Here is a 23,862-nt window from a genome sequence, read left to right as displayed (position 1 = left end):
CCAAGAGTGACTTGAGGATAAAATGCAGAAGTGCCTATGTCACATCTCTCGCCTTGTTTTTTCTCCATATTCCGTTTTACGGCTTTTCACTCTGGTGCCTGACAGCCTATAACTCCCAGTAGCCAATATTAAACTGGCTCACATAAAGCTACAAATTACTCACCCATGGAAGGAATATTTTTCCAATAATGCATAAAATAAAACACAGACTGTGTCAAATGCATCAAGTGCATTTAAATAATTCCTGTATGAATTCATACAGGACAGTATGAATAAGTACAGTAAGGGGATACATGCGTGAATGGATTCCATAAGGCAAGAACAAGCTGATGGTGCCTCCCACCAGGCAGACCAGTGAGATCCACAACAATTCATTCTTAAAATTCCAGAAGGAATGAATTTCTGATGTCTCTGGAAAGGATACAATATCATTGTGTGGCTCAGATTCCTTATGTGTCTTTCTTAATTAAAACTCATTCATTTTAGGAATTAAATATAACTCTCAAATTGTGCCAGCCAGGCTGGTATACATATATGTAGTCACATTGTAAAGGCTATGCTAATACACAGCATCATCATTCCAGATTGTAGCTGTAGCCAACCTTGATATTTACATACACTTTTATGTCTGAAACAACAGGTTAGGTTGTATGTATATTTTTCTTTTTACCATTAGCATAAAAAAATCAGATATATGGAACTTCCATCTCTTCTGATTTCCTTTTATTGTGTCTTATGCAGAATGTTAGTGCTGGAAACTGCAGCTGCTCTGTTTTCAGAGATGTATATCTTTCTAAGAACATATACTTGTCTTATTTTTGATACAGAAACTGTTTCTCAATCTGGACCTTGGTACATTTAATTTGAATAATTTGGAATAATATGAATAAAACTGGAAGTCTTTTAAAAGAAGAAAGAAGTTTGAAATTTTAATAAGCCTAATGGAAAATCATGTTAACCTAAGTAGTGAGTGTCCTTGGTTAAAGAAGTTAGGATTTTTAAATATTTGTCATTCACTCTAACTTCCTATGTTTTGTTTCAAAAAATATGGTCAGTTCTTTTCTCAATGTTTTTCAAAAGGAACTCTCTATCTGAATTAACCTAATGAATAAGTAGTTTTCTCCTAACTGCCTGGAAGAAGCAAATAAAACCCTTGACTCTGTCACTGCCTAGTGATTCAGTAGCTGTGATTCCACATAACTGAGAGTAGTATAGTGTCCTCTAAAACCAACAATGTCATCATTAATTCATCAGAAACACAGCTGTGAACTTTGGTTATTCTTTTTTACCAAAGCAACTGGGCAAAAACATTCCAATGTGCAGTAAAGAAAGTTCCAAGCAACTGGGGTGCGCAGTGCTTTGTGTTTAAGCCATTGACCTTGTAATGTGATCACACAGACTTTTTTGTAAATTAATCTTTCAGATCTTATGAGTGACATGTGAACTTTGACTTTATGGGCAAAAGACAGCCTCCAGCTTCAGCAGAGTCACCTGTATCCCAAATGCATGATAAATTTACATAACTTTCTTTTGAAAAACATGAGCCTTTCGGTGCTTTCATGTCTTTTACTAGGGGAAATAGTATACTGGATTTTTTCCTTTTTGTGGTGTGGTGTACATCACTGAGTATAAATGGGATTGTCAAAAGCTTAATTTAAAATATATTTTGTATCCTCTTGCAAGTATACACTTCAAATTGCAAAATATAAACTTTTCCCTGGGTTACACGCATCTGTATCAGTTTGTGTTTTTGTAATTTGTTTGTTGTTTCTAGAATTGTTTTAATTTCTCTAAAAGCAAAATTTCTTAGCATCAATATTTACTCAGCTGTTTTGTGTTGCATTTTACGTATGAGCACATTCTGCAGAAAATGGTTGAAAAATTCAAACACTAAAATATTCTCCTACCATCAAGACATTATTTTTTAAACTATGAGTCTTTTTACTATTAAGCCTTCTGCATGAGTGTAATTATTTTTTCTCCCTGGTGTAGGAAAGCTGGTATGCTTATGCTTAGTATATGCTGTTTGGGCTATCTGATTTCCTGTACCTCTGTCATTTGGCTTGTGGCATGCTCCTTGGTGATGAGGAGGAAATACAGGAAACTGTCCAGTGTGATTGTGTGACCTGTTGAATGCTGTTTTTGCTTCTAGTTACAGACACTCAGCCATCTCTTATCTACCTTCATGGATTTACCAGGAAAAGTGAGTGGAGACGAGGAGAAGTGTACTACAGTGATGTGTTGTGTACCTTCTGGTCTATGGCTTCCATTGTCAAATCAACTGACTGCCTTTCTAAACTGAGTAAAGGGTTTCTTGCTTTTTATCTGTGTGCAGATACCTGTGCTTCTGATTATGTGAACCAGGATAATAACTATAAGGAACTGCAGCACTTGGAATGCATGGACTTCTTCAGTTGTCCTTGCCACAGGACATGAGGAAGAGAACAAACGAAGATGCTGAAAGTGGTTTTTATTGCTAAGGCCTAGGGAATTGAAAACTGTTATAGTTAGTGGCAGGAAGTAGCTGAGGTTTTCACTCATTGCCTCAGAGGAAAAATAGAGAGACTTGTTCTCTTACCTGTTCTTAAAATGTTTGTGCTGTTTCTAGTTTGGCAAAGACATAAAATACATGGGTTTTGGTTATAATAATATATGAAATTTATCATGCCAGCCAGAATGTAGATATTAGTACTGTTGCACATTTACTTTCCTAGACAAGCCTGAGGAAAAAGTGTGTTTTAATAAATAATCAAAACTGAAGTTTGCTTTAACAACTAGATTGTCTGTGCAGTGCCTTTTGTAGTTAGAAAAAAAAAATAATGTTATAATTTTGGTTTTTTATGTGTCTTCATAAAAACAGCTGCCAAAAATCAAGTGGTAACAATAGTTTAGCACTCATATTATCTTAGTTTCTGCTTTTTTAATGTTATTGTTACGTGGTAAATGAGAATTTTCTGGTCATATGTATTTGAATGTTTCAGGCTTTAACTCCTGCTCTCGTACTTACTGAAAGGTTTTGTGCCCTGCCCCCTATCCAAAATCAAGAACGGGTGCAGGAAGGCTTGAAACTCCAAATAAAATGTTTTGCCTGGGGCAATATTGTTCATCACATTCTTCCTAAAGGCTTTTGGGTTTTCCTTTTGAACGGAAATACAAGAGCCAGATGCAGTTACCTCATTTCAAAATACCCTTCCATTCTTCAGTACAGAAAAAGCTTATTATTCTCCTTCTTTAAAAAAAAAAATGTTATTTCAGTGCTCCATAAAATATATGGCCTCATTGACAAACACAGCTACAACCTGATGTTCCCTGTAGAAGCTTTGCACTTCCCTTGTGGCAACAGGCCCCACCAAACAGAACTGATAAAGAATTGTCTTTCTCTGGCCTCTCACGAGCAGAGAGAGAGATATGGCACAACTATCCATACCCTTACTCATTTATCTATGCTTATGTACAGGGATCTTTCCCTTAAAGACAATGACAGTTTCATAGATTTTAGATGGGATCTCCCTTTATGGGTGTAATTATCCATGCCATGAATTGAAAAGTGCAGAAACATTTCAGAAGCAGTGAATGGGTACTTGATTTTTTCTTTTTTTAAAGACACTTCATAGTCCTGAAACTTGAGGTAGAATTCCATATTTGCAATTCACACAGCTACAAATATTGACAACTTCTCTTTTTTATTCCCATAAGTTGTGTAATTTTTGGCACTGTTAATGCTCTAGATTTTAGCAGTGTTTGAATTCTTGCATTTTCCCATACATGGCAATACTGTACATGTTGTTGTATCAAGCTTGTGGGAGCAAGACAATGAAATGCTAAACTAGTGTGATATATTATGGGTCTTGTTACTTAAAAGTAGATAATAGATTTATCTATATTTCAGCATATTTCTTCACAACAAATTTCTGAAAAGTAGTATATTTTATTGTTTTTTCTGTGACTTGCTGAATTTATTTTTTAATATTGATTTCTACTTCTTCCCATTAGTTCTCTTCTGGTTGAATACCCTTTTAAATGTTTTGTCAGAAAGGCTTCAGTTTTAAAAAAGTAATTAGTAAGCAAAATCCTAAATGTTCTGTCCTTAAATTTTAGCTGGGTTGAATTATAATTCCCAGTGCTGGTGTCTCTCTGCTGCCTGTGAGGACCTTGGGGAACTACAGCTGACATTAGCACTTGGCTGAGACTCTTGATTTCGGTAGTGTGAATGTGAAACAAAGAGAGGATGTCAAAAACTCTGTAAGAAAACCACATTCATAAAAGAGAATTTGATCAACCTTAACTTGGATAACTGAGATTGTACCCTACCTGTATTACTTCACTGGAGAACCCCGTGGGTTTCTGTATCTTCTTATTCCATATATAGCAGACCTTCCTTCATATAATACTTCTGCTATCAGAAGAGAATATTTACACCTTCAAAATATGTACTGCAGGTCAGGCTTACCATATACATTAGTATGTTATTTAGAAAAAGTCAGTATTTAGAGGTGCCTGTTGCTATTGATACACAAGGCAAACCAGTGAAGAAGATATCTCTGAAGAATATCAGAAAATTGAGTCTGAAGCTTCTGTCTGTAATTGCTTTAGATGAGTCTTTATGGCCTGCTCCTCCTTGGGCCAGTCCTTTCCATATTTCGTAAAGACTAAAGTACTCTTAATTGCATAGGTCACCTAGTTCATGTGTTTGTGGCTTCTCTGTTTTCACAGAATTATAAAAGGATAGAATGGTTGGGTTGGAAGGGATTTGAACCTCATCTAGTTCCAACTGCGCTGCCGTGGCTAGGGACACCTTCCACTAGACCAGGCTGCTCAGAGCCACATCTAACCTGGCCTTGAACACTTCTGTTCTTGAACATTTCCTCTTCCTCCAGTAGATTATAGACCTGTAAGCATTCTTAAAATCTCTGGATAGTTCATTGCAGTTTAAAAAATGCTGTATGTGAGGGCGATCCCATTATGCTACACTATTTCTCGGAAAAAAATACTAAGCCAATTTGACAAAAAAAAAAAAAAAAAAAAAAAAAAGTGGGGTTTTGTAACAGAAAACAGCTGCAACCACATCAAGGCATTCTTGTCTACTCTACTGGCTTTACTGAAAATTAAAGCCACAACTTAATATTCAAGGAAGAGATTTCTATGGAATGAAATTTGTTAAATGCTTAATAACAAACATTTAAAAACACAAAATGGGATATTTCAGAAACTGGTTTTGAATACTAAATAGTCTAGATTGCAGAAGATTCTGCTTCTTCAGGAGAGGATAGAAAATGAGTCTTATTCTGAGTAATGGATTGTAAATACCAGTTCAGAAATTTGTGTCTTATGTTTTCACACACCGTCAGTGTGTTTAGTTAAAACCAGCTTGCTTCAAATATAAGAAACTGTATGAAATCAAGTGCTCTAAAAACAGGGAGCTGTCTATTTGTTGAGAAAGGTTTTAGAAACGAAAATTTTTAAAGTGGCTCATATATGGAAAAATACTTCTATTTTTTTTTCAATCTGCAAATACAGTAGATTAGAAGAGATAAATTTTGAACTAATCTGGAGTTAGAAGAGCTGAACTCCTGCAAAACATCTGTTGACAACCTTGGAGTAGATGGATTTTCAAATTCAAAGTGATTTAAATCAGACACTTGTAGTTTGGTGTTTAAATGAAGGGGAATTTACATCATGATTTATGCAGCTTTTAAAATTCTTAAACTTGGAAATTACATTCTCTAAGGAGCACTCAACTCTTATTGTTTAGTGACTAGTAGGATATCCAATTAAACAGGCTCTTTACATCAAGTCAGTACCTCTTTGCCCTAGCCAGGAAAATATACTCTGTGCACATTTAATTACACAATTTAATATATATTTATTTAGAATTTTAGTTCTTATTTTCAGTTAAAGATGCTGAATAAAATTGCTTCCTTTGTTAATTCCTGCTTACTTGAAATTTGTGCCCTGCTGCTAATGATGGAAGCTGGAGTAAAATTGAGTATCAGGACAATGTTGAAACTTCACTAAAGAAAATTGTTATTATGCAATATATACAAAAATCAAATATGCTATACAAACTGGGGTTCTGACCTTAGGGGAAATGGTACAATACAACATGATGCATAAGTCTTATATTAACTCCAAAATGTCAGAAAAAGCCATCATGCTAATGGAAATACATATTTTCATGAGTTATATTTAATATTTTAATTGTTTAGGTCAAATCCAATACTGCTTAGAGTCTAAAGGTTAAAAATACCCTGTTGGTTCAGATAATGAAAACGGAGCTTCAAAGTCATATGTACTTAATTGAGGAAAATGATAATGCAGAGTAATTTTCAGTTACTTGAAAAATACTTATTTTTCATTACAATATGTGCCTGATAGAAATGTTAGAAACTTAAGCCTGAGTGACATTTTCACGTTGTGTTTCCTAAAGTTACCTTCTTAAACTTGGTGAGGACATACAAATTTAGATTTTAGTGTCCATGGATGAGAACCTGGTAATAGGTAAGCACCTAGAAAATGTTATGCGACCTGTAAATCAAAAGCTAAAATGAAGTTAAAATTGAAAGTTAGGGCAAAAAGTACAACTGCTAGCAATTCAGAAATACAGCTTTTTGGGTCTTTAAAAATGATGAGAACATTTCCATAGGGTTCTAAGAAATAATTCCCACTTACAAACCTCTTAGTTATACCCTTGTACAGTGCCATGTATTCTCCAAGCTGTAAGCAATGTAGTGTAGTGTCTGTAGTGTCAAATGAAAAGGAAATTATTGCAAAAGATCTTTTATCTTCCTTTTTTTTTTTTCCCCCTCCAACTTCTATTACCTCTAGCAGCCAGTTTCTCTCTCTTTCTAAAGTTTACATAGCTGATGAAACACACTTTTCCTTTATTGGCACATTCAAGCCACAAGGAATTGACTTGATGTTTTTGAGAAAGGCAAAATTTAATCAAATGTCACGCCTCTTTGTAATGACTAAAATAGGCATGTTTATGACAAAAAATAGGCATGTTTATGTTTCTTGGAGGCAAAATTGATATAATTGTTTTTGCCTCTATAACATATAGATTACCTTTAAAAAACTGCTGCAACTATCATGTCTTGTCTCCACAGTTTTCACCTTCTTTGCTACTCTAAATAAGATGAAAATTGTATAAACTCATGTCTCCTTTTGATTTCTGTTAAAATTTCTCTTTGTCAGAGAAAGAAGGGGGGAAAAAGTCTAGTTTTTTTTTATTTTCGATTTCTCAATGAAGTTCATTTTCTCTTCTAATATTCTGATTTTTTTTTTTTAGTGGAAGTTTTATATTATTCCACAAGGCTGATAATCACTTTGATGTTGAGGTTCTGGTGGCCCATAAAAAGTTGAATTTTCTTTTCAGACAGTGATGTTACCAGATGCCTAATAATCTCCTCCTCTTTTTGTCTGGTGCTTCTGTTTTTTTGCCAAGATACTTCTGTCCTTTCTATGTTTTGGTTCTTAGCAGGAGCAGCTACCAAAAATTGACTAGTAGACCTGTGCATTTTGCCCTTACACAAACAGAAACAGTGGAAAAAATAAGGGAAGGGAAAATTTAACTCACAGAAGTAAATACAGCAGGAGGAAAAAACCGAAGCAGGAGGTTTTCTCCTATGGCTTAGGAATCCTGTTCATTCTTGAAGATGTATGTCATTGCTGAAGCACTACAGAAGTCCCCAAGCCCACTAGACATAAGCACAGAACCACCAGATGGTAAATCATGATTGTAAGGAGCTCTTAATTTCTGAATCCATTATTCAGCTTTCAGTCTCGATTTTTAAGACCTTTGAATTCACACACATTACTGGCCTCTCCAAAAACATCTCATTGAGTTGTTTCTCATCTACTCCCTTTAATATTTTCTGTTGTTACATTCTGAGCTAACCCCTCTGAAGCAGCTGTACAGAGGAAAGATTAGCTTTTTTCTTTTACATTCATTAAGATTTTTCACTTAACACAGTATTTATAAAACAAACAAGCAACTACTAGAAGCAGTAAAGTGACATGCTGAACACTTAATTTCTTTGTGAAAGCAGATGTGTGGGTCTCTGTACTGGGTTTGGCTGGAATCTTAATGTTTTCTTAGCAGCCTATAGGGTGCTGTGTTTTGGATTTGTGACCAAGAAGTGCTGATAACTCACCTATGCTTTAGCTATTGCTGAACAGCCTTTGCACAGCATCAGGGCCTTCTGTGGCTCTCAGTCTGCCCTCCCAGTGAGTAGACTGGGGATGTGCAGCAGGCTGGCATCAAGACAGATGACCCAAACTAACCAAAAAGACATTCCATGCCAATGCATATATAATCTTATGCACAGTAATAAAAAGGGAAAAGAGAGGGTTCTACAAAGTTAACAATTTTTTGCTCAGAACTGGCTGGGTGTTTGTCTACCCATGGGAGATGCTGAGTGATTGCCTTTGCATTGCTTGTTTTGTTATTTTCCTCTCTCTTTGCTTATTAAACAATTTTTATCTCAATCCACAGGTTTTATTGCTTTTGCTCTTCCTTTTCTTTTTGCTCTTCCTGTCCTCTTACCCTTCCCCACTGGGAAGTAAGCAAATATCCGGGTGGTGCTTAGATGCCTGCTGGGGTTAATCTACAATGGACATATTACATTAATTTAAATCAGTTTACAGGTTGTGGGCACCAAACTGACTTCTGTGGTACAAAAGAACTTTGGGCTTTCAACATGTCTGGAAATTATAAGAAGCTCTTCCACAATGATGTGATGTGTGTGGTTTGTATGCAGCATATTAATAATATTTCACAGTTGCACTGAGCAGTACTGTTCGTAGACAAGTACATGATGCTTGGGTGCGATGCAGAAAGTGAGACGTTGGAGCTGATGGTGCACATTGAGTTGTGTGGAGATAGAAGGCAAGGATTGCCTTTTCAAAACAGAATAGAGCTGTTTGAGAAACTGTCAATAAGTTATTGAATAACTAAAACTTACAAAACTTCCCTGGGCTGATCTGCCAAAAATCTGAACTTTGTCTCAATAGATCAGTATTCTCTTAAAATTGAGTCGTTTTATCTGGAAGAAAGCAGTTACCTCAGAATTGACTGTTGCAGTCTCACACACTAGTAAAAATGTCAGCAAATTAAGCATCAAAGTCAATTATTTCAAACAAATATACCATCATGTGAACTATTGAGTGCAGCACTTTCAGACTAAGGAACAAAATTTCCATGTTTATAGATATGCCAGCTACATGAGTCCTTACATATCCTGACATTGTAATGCTTACTAATTTACTGTGTGTCATTTTTTGATTATTTACTATCATTAGAAATAATCTTGACATGTTAGCTTTCTCCCCATGGTAAAATCTGATATGGGCTTTCAGTGTTAGTCTGTTTTTGTTACTGTACAGATGTAGAAAGAAAGCCTAAAGATTTGAACTTGAAAACTTGTAGTCACAGCAGGGCTGTCCTCAGCGAACTACAGGTTTGCATTCCTACCACATGCAGTAAGGTTTTCTCTATAGACTCCTGTCACGGAGGAATTTAGCAAGGAACAAGAAATCTTCAGTCAGAGGAGGGCCACAAGTGTGTGAAAAGCTAACCACACATAAACAGTAAAGGTCATTAGCAGGCTCCTAAACTCCTGGCTAGGAATTAGTTTTTTGGATCATTAACGGTAAAAATGCCTAGGAAATGAATAGGACTCAGTGTCCTATTAAAAATTAGCCAGAACAATTAAAAGGTTTTCTAGTTTTTAATGGAAACCAGACCTGATACCTCATTTTCCCTTGTCTAGTGGGCTTTTTCTGCATTTTGAATGACACTCATTTTATGTCCTTGTATTTAAAAAAAACAAAAAGTCTTGAAGTATTTATTCTGTATAGGAGTTGTAAATTATTTACAATGAGGGCAATGAAAGCTTGGGAGATGTAGAATCAACTGTCTCCCTGAGACTGTGTTTCTGATTCCAGGTCATGGCTCTGAACTGTTACAGTTGGTTGTGACTGGATTGCTTCTGATGTTTGCAAATATATACTCTGCAGACTCCTAATACAGTTGTTGTATTATGCAGTTCCATGAGTTCAAATGCTCATTTGGTTGCAAATGCATAGCTTTTTTTGCTGTGAGATGTCTTTCCCAACGGTGTTTCCCTAAACTGTTTCCTGATTTTAACAGCAGCCTTTCTGCTTTCATTTCAATGTAAATTCCTGACTACTGAGTGGATGACTGGTGGCTGTTTATCTTCTCCACTGTGTATTTTTCCTTAAGCCTATAGTCATCTCTTGAGTTTGGCAAAAGAAAATAACAGTGCGCCTTTAGTATTTTAAAATGTAATTTTTGGTGAGGTTTTTTAAATGCTTTACTTATCTTTATATGTATGTCTTACAAAAAACCAAAGGGATTGGATTTTGAAAAGAAAAAGAGAAAGAGAGAGAATGAAATAAGAAGGAACAAAGAAATGTTTTACACTGTCTGCTTTGGTTGCAGGCCTGCCACTCTGGAGAAAAACAAGTTCCCAAACTTTTTTACTCCATTGTTATTATATTCATTTCCCTCCCCATATGCCTTAGGCTCTAAATCTTACCCCTCTGGTAATAATCTATGAATACAAGCCATATGATTTTCCTGAAAGATAAAAAAAAGAAGAAAAAAATTTGGATGAGGGAAAATGGACTGCAGATAAATGGGGTGGCGGTAGGGGAAGTAAAAGGACCAAAGAAAGGCAGGACAAGATGATCTTCCTCACAATGTTAATTTTGTACTGATCATTCATTTGCTTCATATACATAATTCCTTTCTGCAGTGAGTGAATTACCCTGTTATTAACATAATACTAGCTCCAAATGATCTTGGCCGAGAGCTTTGAAATATGTTGGTATAGAACCACACACTCAAAACCATGTGGGAATCCATGTGGGTTTCCAGATGTGAGAATCTTCTATGTTACAAATATATTTACACAGTATAATCTGCTCTGTGGATATACTCTCGATGCAGCTGTGCTTCCAGTAGTGGTCTCTTATGTTATCCTCTTCCTGTGTGGATGCTCTTGTTTCTTACAGTGAGTCTATTCTGATAATCACTGCTTGGAAACAAATGTTATCCTGCAAATTGAAATACTTTTTCAAGAAATTGAAGGACTTCAGCATGGGCTAGTAGTTTAGATTAAAAGTGAAAATTTCAAACATTTCATGTTTCATTTTTGATTCATCATAGTGTTTGGCTACTAATTTTTTTCCCCGAGTTTTTTTTTTTTTTTTTTTTTTTTTTTTTTTTTTTTTTTTTTAATCAGAGAGTACTTTCTATGATAGGATTAAAATTTAGAAGACCAAATAAAGTTTGAAGATGTTGTAATACTTTGCATGTTTTCTATGTAAGCACTTAAGCTTGTGGTTTGATTTCAGTTAATATTATCAAAAACACATAGATTGATACCAAAATTACTTGAATCTCAATATAATTACCTGATGATGTGTTCATCTAAATAAAGATCTCTTCCCATAATAATAGTCTGTCAATGCTCTTTTTCTTTCTCCCTTTTTTTTTTGTGTGTGTTTAAAAGCCCTTAACATCTTGATTTCTTTAATGCAGTTGGAGTTTTATGTGCAAGAAAGAAACTTGGAGTATCTTTGGAATGGAAATTGATATCTGCAGGAAAAGACTGTTGGGTTAAATAACTCTATAGAGCTGAGCTTATGCACATTAGTTAGTGCCTGAAGTGTACAGGATTTGGTCTGTAGCAATGATTATTAGCTATTATTAATGTTTGAATATTTAAGTACAGAATGGTGATTGAAGGTAACTTAAAATGTCATTCTTGTTTACTTTTTAGTGTCATTTTGTAATTTTAATAGCCACAAGTTTTTCAAAGAAATCTTCTTTCCTTTCTGACTGAAAACTGTCCCCATTGATGAACATGAGTGATTGGTTTTCAGACATAATCCATACACCCTGTGGTACCTTGGCTGTAGCCAAGTCATGTCTTATACATCAAACAGGACAATATGACTCCTATAGTTGGATCAGAGACCTTCAGGGAAAAAAATATCAGCTAAGCATCTGATATTGATCTCTCCTCTGAAATGACAGTAGCTCCATCCTCTAGCTCAATGTAAAGTAAATTCTCTGTAGAAGTCATTACACAATGAATAACATTTTGTTTTTACATAAATCACTGTAGCCTAAGGGTTCATTAATGTTGTCAGCTGATCCTTTGTGTCTTGGAGGTTGTGTAACACTGAGATTTTGATTGCATTTTTCTCTATTAAGTGTTGCATAGCATTTCCCACCTTTAAGATATATATTATGATATCTTCTATAGCTCCTATTTCATGGGCAAATGTATTACACATATTTAAAAACAGTCTTGTCCTTATCATTGTAATCTTTAAATTGTCAGGGAAAATTGTAAAAGGGGATTGTAAAAGCTGGAAGTAACTCCCTATTGCTAACCTCTTTAAGCAAAATATCCTTTGCTATTCTTCACCATAATCAACCAATATCAGACATTATCTTTAATATCAAATTTTAAGAAATGTCCTGTGTGATAAAAGTGATGGGAGTATGCCAGTCTCTGAATAGAAATTAACTGAAAAGATACATCTGCGAGCTATGCGAGCAGTGACGGCTTGAAGGAAGCACTGAAACTGTCCTACAGAAGACAGAGCTTCCTTCTGTCACTTGCCATGGGTCATGCTTGCCGTGGTAGGTAAGTGATGTGTTTTGTGTCACATGGTTGAGAGAGAGACTATGTGGCATTTCTGCTGTGAGAGGCTGGGAATATTTCAGTCAGCATGTGACAGTCTTTGTGGGCTGGTGCTGTCCAAAACCATTTCTAACCCCAGCTGCATTGCCCCAGCAGTCCTTTTGGAACGTGCTATTTTGCTTTTAGTAGCTAAAATCTTAAAGAGTGTGTATGTGTGCATGTCTGTAGGTATTCACAGCAAACCAAGAAATATGAAAAAGTGCATGCTCTGGTAATTAAAAACCAGTCAGATCTCATGGAAGACTATGCAAAAATCAAAGGCCTCTCAGTGCCTTGTGGACATCAAGCTTGTTTCCTAACTTTCATCACAGAATCTATCTAGAACCTAGTGAGGATGCTGCATAAATTTTGTGATTATGGAAATGTATATTTAAATTCAGCTTGAATTGAAAGACATTGATATTTGTTTAAGGATTCTGTCAGTGTATCTCTCAAGCTGTTTTATGGCACTGCTTTTCATTAATTATATTTTGACAGAAGAAATTCTTGCCTTTTTTTTCAGACTGAAGAACAAACGAGCCTCTCTGAAGAGCAGCTTAAGACCCTTCTGGAAGAATGTATGCAGCCTCAGAGAACAATAAGTAACGTTACCATGCCACAGTCTCAGGAATCTCTTTCTTTTGGATTAAGTCCCCCTTGTTACACAAGTCAAGACTCCACTCTTCACTCCACATCTAGTCTTTCCAAAATGTTAGTTGAAGACCATATTGTAGGGATGTTAATGGCTCAGGAAAAGGCTGGACTCGAAGACAAAAGCTTATGTGTTAATGCAGAGAGCAAAATCCCTGGCTACTATACCAGCAAAGCATTGGCTGGTAGTCACTTATCAAAGGATTCACTGGCCCAAACAGAGGAACCTGATGACCTAGAAGGTTTACAGAAGATGGAAGATAAGAGTATTACTGAAGGTTACTTTATGTCAAGAGCACTCAACACAAAAAGATTGAAGAAACCTTCTTTCTTGGGTGAACCATTATATTGCATCAGCATGAACAATGAGCCGTCCACAGAGGCTGACATTCTCAGCATACCACTGCAAACCAAAGGAGGTGAGACTCTTAACAACCCTTTAGAATAGGCTTTTGATTATAATGAAAAAACCTAAGCAGGTTCTCACCAAAGGTATGCACCAATACACACTGATTATTACGGTGGGACAAGAATGTTCTTTAGAAAACATAAAACTGTGCCAAAAGTAATACAGACAAAATAACAGAATTTTTATTAAAATTCTTACCCTGAAATAATTGAATAGGAGTTTTATGAAATATATCACGATGTTGATTAATTCTGTCAACTGGAAAACAGTGTTGAAAACACATATGGATTACCTTTTTGGTAGCAGAAAGTCATGTTCACTGTTCTGTGGAGAGCAAATATTCTTTCAGTAGCTGGTACAAAAATTCACATGAAAATCCAAGTGTTTCATGAGAGTTTTTCGTAAGGTAAACTCGGTCATATAGAAACAAACATGAACTGGCTATATTAAAGATAATAAACTGCTTTTAGGGAGTTCAAATTTACACACATAAGATACCAAAATTAATAATACTGAACAGTTACTTTTAGTTTGGTAAAAGAAAGAATAGACTTTAACCAGCAAAAAAATAAATTTTCTTTCTGTCTGATATTATAAAACAATTGTGGAAATGTCTCTTGGGTTTTTTAAATGTTTTTTACTTATATGTAATTGCATAGTGATATTGTAAGCTAAATCTATATTTAGATTTTTAACCTAAGATTAGTTCTCTTCCTGGAAGGCCAGGTGTTAAAATAAGTCAGATTTTAGGCAGCTAAACCTTTTATTTTTTTCATAACAGTTTTGATAGTATGAAATTTGAGATTATAGTGCTAGAATCTAATCTTACTAGAAATCAATACATTTTTCTATGTTTGTCGATTGGTCTTTGTTATACTGGCAATCTGTTCGGGATTTGGAGAAACTGGTTTTTTCACATACATCAGTAATTAAGAAGAACATTCTAATATCCCTCTGCTATATTATAATTTCACAGTTATGATGACAACTTTCTTTGATTGTTTGTACTTACTTTTTCTACAATGATGGGAATTTTAATATATTTCAAAGTGATTCTGCCTGAATTCAGAATTCAGGAAGTCTTGGTATGGCTGTTTTTACACTGCCAGACAAAGCTGATATCCATACTTACCTGCACTACTTTCCCCTTAGGAGATTAAAGTGCTAGCTTCTACATGAAGAAAATAGAAATAGTACCTGTAGAAAAGGTTGGGTGGTTTTGGTACTTTTTTTTTCCCTGGCAGGTTACTTATCAGCTACCTTCACAAGCTGTCTTTGCTCTTCATGTAGATGCAGGCATCAGAGGAGCAGAGTGAGGGAAGAGAGTGGTCTGCCCAGAGGAGAGCAGGGTGGCAGTGGTGCTCATGGGGAGCACCACAGCGGTCAGCTCTGCCAGGGGCAGCCTGATCTCATGCAGGAGCAGCATGATTCCATACTGCACCACCAGGCTTCTTTGGCAACCAACAGTGAGGAAAATCAGTGACTTGCTGCCTTCACTTGAGTTAAAATTCTCCTTTAGTCCAAATTCTCCTTTAGTAGTATGGGCAGAGGCAAGTGTGACTCAGCCCCAGCTACCAGCTCCCATTATGAGTGTGTTTTAACGAGGGGATGTGTTAAATCAATGTTAAATCGAGGAAAGCGCCGTGCACTGTGACCACTGGGTAGTGAAGTGAGCAGGTAACTATAGATGTAGTCACTGTGAGGTCATTTTATTGCACAAGAGACGAAGGAGATTTTCAATATTAAGTGGATTTCCATATGGGACATCTTGTTGTAGAAGTCTACAAGGTGAATGGGTTAACATTTATCACATAATAATTTAAATATCTTTGAGTCAAAATCATGTGTTTCGGAGTAATGTAATGGGATATTTCGATTGCCTGTTTTCACTAGTGACTGAAACAGATGATGAGTAATGTTTAATCCTGTAGAGCTCAAATCAGTGTGGTTAGTAAGAATCTTGGGTTTATGATGTTTTTGCATACAAATTCTTTTTTTGAGAGGGGCAGTATTCTGAATTTTCAGTCCCTGATTTTTTCCATTTTTTACTGAGAAGCTAATTAACTTGTTTCCTACAAAGGTGACTCAGTTCTGTCTGAAGCAATTAGTTCTGGACAAAGGCCAAATGGTGTGTTATTTATTGAATTTGTAAACTTGCTTAACGTATTCTGTAGATAATTTGCTTGTTAGTTCAGACATGATTAAATGTGCTAATTGTATTGAGAAATAGAGATCCCAGTGCAATTGAGTTTAAGGCAAGTATATCTGCAGATGAAGGTATGAGAAATATCATGTGTCATTTTAATTTGTAAGAGATATTTGCATAGTTGCATTTTGTTATTGTCTTAATTCTAAAGGACATTTAAATATGTATGCATAATCTTCTGCAAGTAGTTTGATTTTTTTGCCCACTCTACATACAGTTTAAATTCTTTGTAGTGCTGGCTAAGCAAATAAAATAGTATGAAACTGGTTTAGTACAATTTCAGTTTTGCATTCCTTATGGTACTGTAGTCTGTGATATAGATTTACTGTAATACATTAAATTATATATATTTGCAGGAAAGCGTAATTATTAGCATAATGCATATATATGTATATATGTAGAGGAAACTTTTGTGTGCCTTCAAAGATAAGTAGTGCCTGTTTCTTGAAAGAAGCACTAATCTATACCCAGCTCATATGTATGTAAACGTAGATGGTGTTTACTGAGGTTAACAGAATCCAGACTTGCCCACATGCAGATATGAAAAGGCTGTTACATCTCATAGTTGTATGAGCCAGTAAATTATTATTTCCAGCTCCATTTTGAGGGGTTATATTATGTTTTAAGTAGAATGAACCGTTGTTATATTTTGCTCTTGCAAATAACGTTGGGCTTACAGCAGCTCAGCACCTTTTTCTTTTCTTTTTTTCAGATCATATGAACATAGAAAATTGAGGGGAGAGTGACTATACGCTTCTCTGCACAACTGTTTTCTGAAAGTGTAGCTAAACCTCTATCAGTGATATTGCACTGATCCAGTATCATATCAAGCAACCTGATGGGAATAAATTATTATAATTGAAAATGTTCCATGAGTTGATTTTTTCTTTAGAGATAAATATTGTTGTCATTGTCATATATTGTTGTGTTTTGGTTTCAAAATAAACTCTTGCATTTCATTAAGTTTCCTGGGAGCGTTCTGTCTAATAAAGAAATGTACACAGTGTAGCTGTGTGTCAGATAAGACATGTATGTTTTGTTTGTAAAAAAAACCAAAAAAACAAAACCAAAAAACCAACCAAACTTGAAAAGTTTAGTATTTACTGATAGCACTTTATTAGAGAGGGTGTGAAAATATATAATAATTTCATTTTACTTCACAGACACGCACAGAGTCTAGCTTTTTCATATAGTTAGCTAAATCGTGTCTTCTGTTATCTCCCTGCAGTTTACTGGAGCTTGCAGCCTGTCTGACTCAGAGTCCTGATTCAGTGAAGCATCCCATTACTCAGTTTTTTGCCCCGGGGCTGTCTGTTGGCTGGACCCCTGGTTTGCCTGAAGGCTGGAATTGCACAAGTGCTCTGCTGGATCAGAGCATCAGCACTAGTCTGCTCAGGTCTGCCTGATTCTTGTCTGGGAAAACGGTAACCACGCAGCAAATACTCATATCTTTGAGTTAAGAAATGCAACTAAATGAGGAAGGATGGCAGCCCCTGGTGAAGGCTTAGAGGGAGTAAAAGTGGAGGCATTCAGAAGTTCGCCCTAGCAGCTACTGAGTTGTAAAACCTTGTAGTGATGGGGGAAGGGTAATGCAGCTGGTTTGGGTTTGAGAGAATAGTAACAATTCATTACAGGTTTTTGATTGTCTAGTCTTTATCTAATATTTTTTCCTGATTTTTGGCTTATTTACTCAGCTGATGGTCAGTTTCCCATTTCATGTGCAGCAATGTCAGAATAAGAAAACATTATTAAAAAAACATGGTTCATTTTTAAAAGTTTTTTGAGCGGGGAGAGATACTCTAGCAAAGAAGACTCAACAGATTTATCCCATTGACAAGCTCTCTTGTGACTTCTTGACCTAAAAGGACAAAATATTTCTCAGATCCTATACCTATAGTCATTTAACATTCACCAAGAAAGGATGTAGGGATAGAATATTAATTATACGTGGGCTTTTATTGCATAGGGTTTACTTGATCTAATATGAATGTTTAATGCACATATTAATCCAGATTTTAATCTAATTTACAGAGTTGCCAGTAGGATTGGATGCACACTTTTGGGGAAGTTGTAATTGTGTGGATATAACAGAGATCAGAATTTAATCAACTTGCTTTCAGTTAAAAATCTGAATGGAACATGATATTTGCAACAAGCAGTTGCTATTTGTTTTTTTACTTTCTGATATTTTTACTTGTTCTCCAACAGCAATTACAAACCTTTGCATAGTGGATGTTCTGCATAGGATTGCTGTAAGCACATTTAATAGAGCTTTTCAAATCCCACCTACATTTATTTCTTACCGTAAAAATATTAAGCCTGTGTCATAATTTTTTTTAGCATAAATATAACTAAAGCAATACTGACAAGTGTTTTTAAGAGTATTTTCTGTGCCTGTATGATATTCATTCAGAACTGTCTGCAAGCTCTAATCTTTTCACAGTCCAGTTATTTCCACATGGAACTTGTGTTTTATAGAGACCTTCTTAAAAACACTCTTTCAAGTACTTGGGCAGTTTTTGAAGAAATCTAAATTATGTTTAAAGATTGTATGTATAATATCTAGAGAACATTAAGAAAAATTCCTAATTTTCCTGTTTTGTTTTCTTATCTTGAATCTCTTGCTGCTATAAAAAAGCTTTTGCTAGCACCCTTAAGGCAGGGTTGATGTTGCTAACAAAGATTGTCAACATTCCTGAAGCCGTGTATCTTTTTATTTGTATCTGGCATTTCAGGGATAAGCAGCTAAGTTTGGATGGATATTTACTTGAAATGTATATTCCAACAGGGGTCTGTAACTTAACTTTTAGTCGTGGGAAGTGCTGAGCACCCTGCACCAGTTGCAGTCATTCCAAGCCTCAGGGACCTAGCAGGCATGGCTTGCTATTCCAGAAGTGTGTTGCATCAGTACCCAAAGCTCAGAGACTATAAAAAATTAGTGACTTAAGATTTATCTGTGCTTGGTTTCTGCTGCATTATATTAAACAACAGGTTGTTTGGGAATATTTTATTTCTTGCTTGATGTTACAGGTGAATATCAATTCAAGCCCTCCTTTCTTTTTGTATTCTCAGTTTTAAGAAAAACTGTTGGAAAAAAATTATTTGGAAAAATATGGTACTGTGAGAGGTGGACAATAACAGAGATATTATATAATATATAGTGACAAGGTCATTTGCTAAAACATCACCAATAGCAGGGTAAAAAGAAAGTTGAGCCCAGGAGGATTCATGGGTTTTTCTTTGTTTTTCCTGTGACTCTGTGTTGTGACCTGCAATAACCCCTCCATTGGGGCCGCCACTTGAATTCCAGCTGCACTGGAATGTGGCAGCTTCTCCTCAGGGAGTGATGCAGCAGTGATGATTAAGATATTTAAATTAATTTTCTTTTGCAGCCTAACTTGGGATTTGGAAACAGGTTTTTTGAAATATGTAGCTTCATTCAGCATAACTTGTATTTGGCAATAGATTCTGATAACTAACTTCTTTAATGTCCTCTCTCTCTAGCTCATTTAATCCAAAACATAGCAGAGAACAGGAGACTGATTTTTAAAGTTATCCTTCTGATTTTTGGGCTTTGAGGTGTTTGAGGAACAAGAAGTTTTATGTGTGCATATAAATTTATGCTGTTTGTTCTCCTTATCTCTTTTCACACAATGATTTTACAGCACAGATAGATGCTTTGTTCCAAAAGTTTAATATTGATGGAGGTAACATAGCCATGAAAAAAAGATTCTGGTATGATTGCATCTAATTGCTGAACAATACATGACCAAATCACTCTGTCACTGAGACCCTCAGTGATACACATACAGTGCTGGTGTTTGTGGTGGCCAGGGCTCAGCTGTTGATACTGATTTTCTCCAGTGGGTATGTTCTGATGCTGCCATGGTTTGCTCTCTTAAATGACAAACTGCATATTTTTTCCCCTGAAAGTGGAAAATTAAAGTGGTTCGATCAATTTAATTAATATTATGTATGTATATTTTAATATATATATATATGCATATATAAATTGTATGTATTAATTGACTGTATAATATAGAAAATATACTATACATTTGAGTGGGATATTTTAAAGGATTAGAGCATTAATTTTAGTATACTGTAATGGTATCAGAAGTTCACTCCAACTTTACAGTTATTGTGCAGACTTAGAGTGGTTGAGGGATTTTCATTTCGAAGAGCAGTGTCAAAATAAATATCCTGATTAAAAAAAATAAAAAAAATAAAAAAAAAAATAAAAAAAAAGTTTCCTGAATCTGGACAACAATAAAATGAGTGAAATTATTTTTTTATGTCCAGGATTTGAGTTTAAATTAAAGTAGTTCACCAAGGGGTGAAAAAACTTTCAGTTTTGTCATGAAAAAAAAAAAAAAAGAGGAGAACGCCCCACAAAAATGCTCAGCTTAATGCCTTTTTCCAAGACACGTGGGCTGGTGTCTGCTCAGCGGAGCTGTGGTGCATGCTTTCCTTCTCACTTCCCCAGCAGAACTCCTGCAGAGGCAGTGGGCATGCTGAGCACAGAGTGAAAACAGGCTGTGCAAAAATTATCTGCTGCACAGATCAGAGAGGAAAGGGCTGCTTAAACATGTCATCAGAGTAACAAGGACTAGTCTAGAAATGCGAAAAACTATGCCAGTAAATTCATGTGCTGGCAAGGGTGCCTTTTTACCTCCATATCAGGGATGGATAAGTGAGAGGCAGATGTTTGCAACTCAATTTCTGTGATGTCAGTGACTACAAGACAACATTTATATTTTATTAAAACCCTGTACTTGCTGGATAAAATTTACAAGTTTAAAATTTAAAATTTACAAGGAAATAATGCAAGAGTGCACCTTTTTGTTATGCTCCCTAAAAAGCCTTTCTAAGCACAGCTTTAAAAAATATCTCCTCTCTCTTGCTTTTTACATGAAAAATTTGCCAGAGTTTACACTTCCAAGCATGTTTCCTCCCCCACTTTTGAAGAGAGAGCCTCACCTCTGGGAGTCTCACAGTGTGAAGGATAGACACAAGACAAGGTGGTTTGGCAGATCCTCAGGAAGTTGACAAGTTAGGAGGGTTTATGAAAGCTAGGAAAAATAGTAATTGATTTTTTCTTTAATTTAATTTAATTTTCAACAGATGTGCTTATTGAGAAATAATTGCTCCTTTATTTGTAGTGAGATTTAAAGGTCAGAAAAATTGTTTCCTTTTCAAATAGAATAGAGGCACTTGAATACTACTAATGCCATAACCTACATTTATCCAATTATACGTTTCATTGAGGGATTGGCTAGAATCCAGATGCAGTAGTTGGAATAAAGGGCTCCCTGTCATTTATGTCTATGTGAAATAGCTCACTGCTTGCAATTGAATCTGCAATACCTCTTATGCTTAAAAAAAACAAAACAACCAAAACCAAAAAAAAAACCAGTAAACTGGAATATTCTGGAGTGTGCAGTAACTTGCAGAGTGTTAAAGTGCATGAACAATTTTGCTTTTTAGGCAGGTATTCTATATTCAGAACATTTTTTCCCTTAAAAATCTGCTGTTTTCTTGTGGAAATACTGATCTGTGCCATTGTTTTTTATTGTTTGCTTTGTGTATTTGGTATGCATAGTTTTGGTGGGAAGGGCATTGCTGGAGGCATTCTACCCTAATTTTACAATAATACTAAAATGGTCTCTCCATACACATTTTCTGAGCAGAGCCATCGAGGGACATGGACACAGAGTCTCAGCAGCACTCAGTTTAGCCTTGCATGTTTTGCCTAGGCTAGCAGTTCTTCACTTTGAAAGCAGGTGAAAAATAAAAGACAAATTATGTCTGGGCTTCCTGGGATTTGTTTAAATTTGAAAATCCAAGTTTCTCTATGATACTTGTCTAATTTTATGGATTTGCTGTGGGAGATTTCTTCTTTAAGACTTCTGCTTGCCAAGCACCTTTTAAATGAGTTCTCTCCCTCTTGTCATAACTCTGCTTAAATATTCATACAACTTTGTGCACCAGGTTTTTTCTCTTCAGAAAAGGTGAGAAATAAGAACCAGAACTCCCCTTGTGGATACTTTAAGACATTTACTTCTGCAATCTCAACAGTCCTTTCCAAAATGAATTTATGTTGAAAATCTACCACTTACTGTGGACTTCCCTGCAAAAATCATACCAATATCAGTAAAAAATGCACTATTGTCATTAAGATGCAGATATTTATCTCAGTCATTATCTCCATAGCTTATGAATACCTACTGGTAAAACTACCACACCTGTTGAATATAGATTTGATACAAATGATCATTTTAAAACTTAAGGTGCTGCATTTACATGGGCTCTGAGAACACTGTGTTGTGGAAGGAAAACATTGTGCATGAAATTAAAATATTGCAATAACATGAAATTAAAAGATCACTTATGCAAAAATAGTTGGCCAATACCAAGTAATTCTAGAAGTGGCATGCATTGGTTGGTACTCTGACATGTTCCACTGATGAGTCTCCAGGGAGCCTGGGAACAGCAAATTTCCCGCAGGCTTCTCTGCCCTGTGGAGTGTGGCCACCTGCCATGCTCTTCCTGTTTAGTTTTTCTTTAGTAGTTGTTTCTTTGGACAAGTAAAGGCCTAACTTACCTCAGCTATAGCTCTTTCTTGTGTCCTACTGTGTTCACACTCACCAAGCAAAAAGTGGGTGGACTTATGCCATGGGTTAACACAAAGCATATGGCTTGCTTTTTTAGTCTAATGACGAGAAAAGCTGCAAAAATGCATGCAATAAATTAGCATGAAAGTATGGCATGGCTCAGACAAGATCATTGGAATGGGCTGCCACGGCTGTCTTCCCCAGACCAGCAGCAGTTCTGTTTCATACTTTTGGTCAGACCTACATATATTCATATATAGACATGCTCAGATATAGATACATGCTCAGAAAACTGTTGGCTTTAAGGTATCTCCTTCTTCCTGTAAGTAAATGAATGGATTACTCCAGGTTGGAACCATCTTTGTCTTTTATAATTGTCAGTCTTCTCGGTGTCTTTTGGAGGCCAGAAGAGTTAAGAGACCAAACCTGCAGGACATACGGTCCTGCAGGCCCAGGTAGGATCAGAGGGGTTACACTGACAGTGCACTCCCACTACCCCATCTCATTCCAGGGAAGTCAAGCAGACAGTCCTGTAACTGAGGAGGGCAAGAGTTCCTGGCTCTTCATAACAGGTCAGGAGTTCTTTGCTCTCCTTGTTCTCAGTGGAAAAAAAGTCAAATACACAGGACCGCCCTCAGAAGAGCAGTGACATAGGAGTCTTCATCCTCGGGAAAAGATGTAAAATTAGTTTTCTGCACCTGCAGGACACCCTCACTACACTTTTCATGTGGGTACTCCTGTTACAGCTCCTGCCTTTGCTAAGGGGTGCACAAAACAAGCTGCTGCTGCAAGTAGAGATCAAGTCTTGACCATTCCTAGTTTTAGCAGCATGTTCCAGAAGTTGCCTGAGTGCTCTGGCATCAGCTCTTTGATCACACTAGCAGTTTCAGTTGTGAGTGGTGCACCAGGCCCTGCAATAGCCGATATGCTGCCTCTTTTCAGAGAAAGGGAGCAGGCCTGGCTGGGCATGGCAGTCACTCCAAGACTGTTCTGCCTCTGGCTGCACCAAGGGCAGCATGGCTTGAAGTCCTCAAGTGAAGCCTGCAGAACCAAAGGCGCCAGCTGCCCGTGCTGTGACTGCAGCACTGCCTGCAGGTGGGCCACAGGTCACAGGCAGGGTGACAGCTCAGGAGCACTCCCTCATCATAGTTCTAACGCAGAGTGCAGAGAAAATCTTGCACGGAAGCCAAATTTGACACAAATAACACATCAGTGATCCAGAAATGTATTACAAAACATTAACAAAACCAGAGCACAAAGGTA

The 23,862-nt window shown here is 36.3% G+C and overlaps 1 protein-coding gene across 1 annotated transcript in view; it reads left to right on the top strand.

The window, feature by feature from the left end:
* Positions 1-14,474, top strand: part of FSIP1 (fibrous sheath interacting protein 1) — a 65,929-nt gene extending 51,455 nt beyond the window's left edge. Inside the window, exons 11-12 of the mRNA XM_041460141.1 lie at positions 13,243-13,789; positions 14,467-14,474. Coding sequence (XP_041316075.1) covers positions 13,243-13,789; positions 14,467-14,474 — 555 coding nt within the window. The remainder of the gene's footprint in view (positions 1-13,242; positions 13,790-14,466) is intronic.
* Positions 14,475-23,862: the final 9,388 nt, after the last annotated feature.

Source organism: Pyrgilauda ruficollis, unplaced genomic scaffold (assembly GCF_017590135.1).
Source record: "Pyrgilauda ruficollis isolate IOZ18807 unplaced genomic scaffold, ASM1759013v1 scaffold14, whole genome shotgun sequence".
Taxonomy (NCBI): domain Eukaryota; kingdom Metazoa; phylum Chordata; class Aves; order Passeriformes; family Passeridae; genus Pyrgilauda; species Pyrgilauda ruficollis.
The sequence above is the reverse complement of the archived record's forward strand: the minus strand, read 5'-3'. Positions and strand labels throughout refer to the sequence as shown.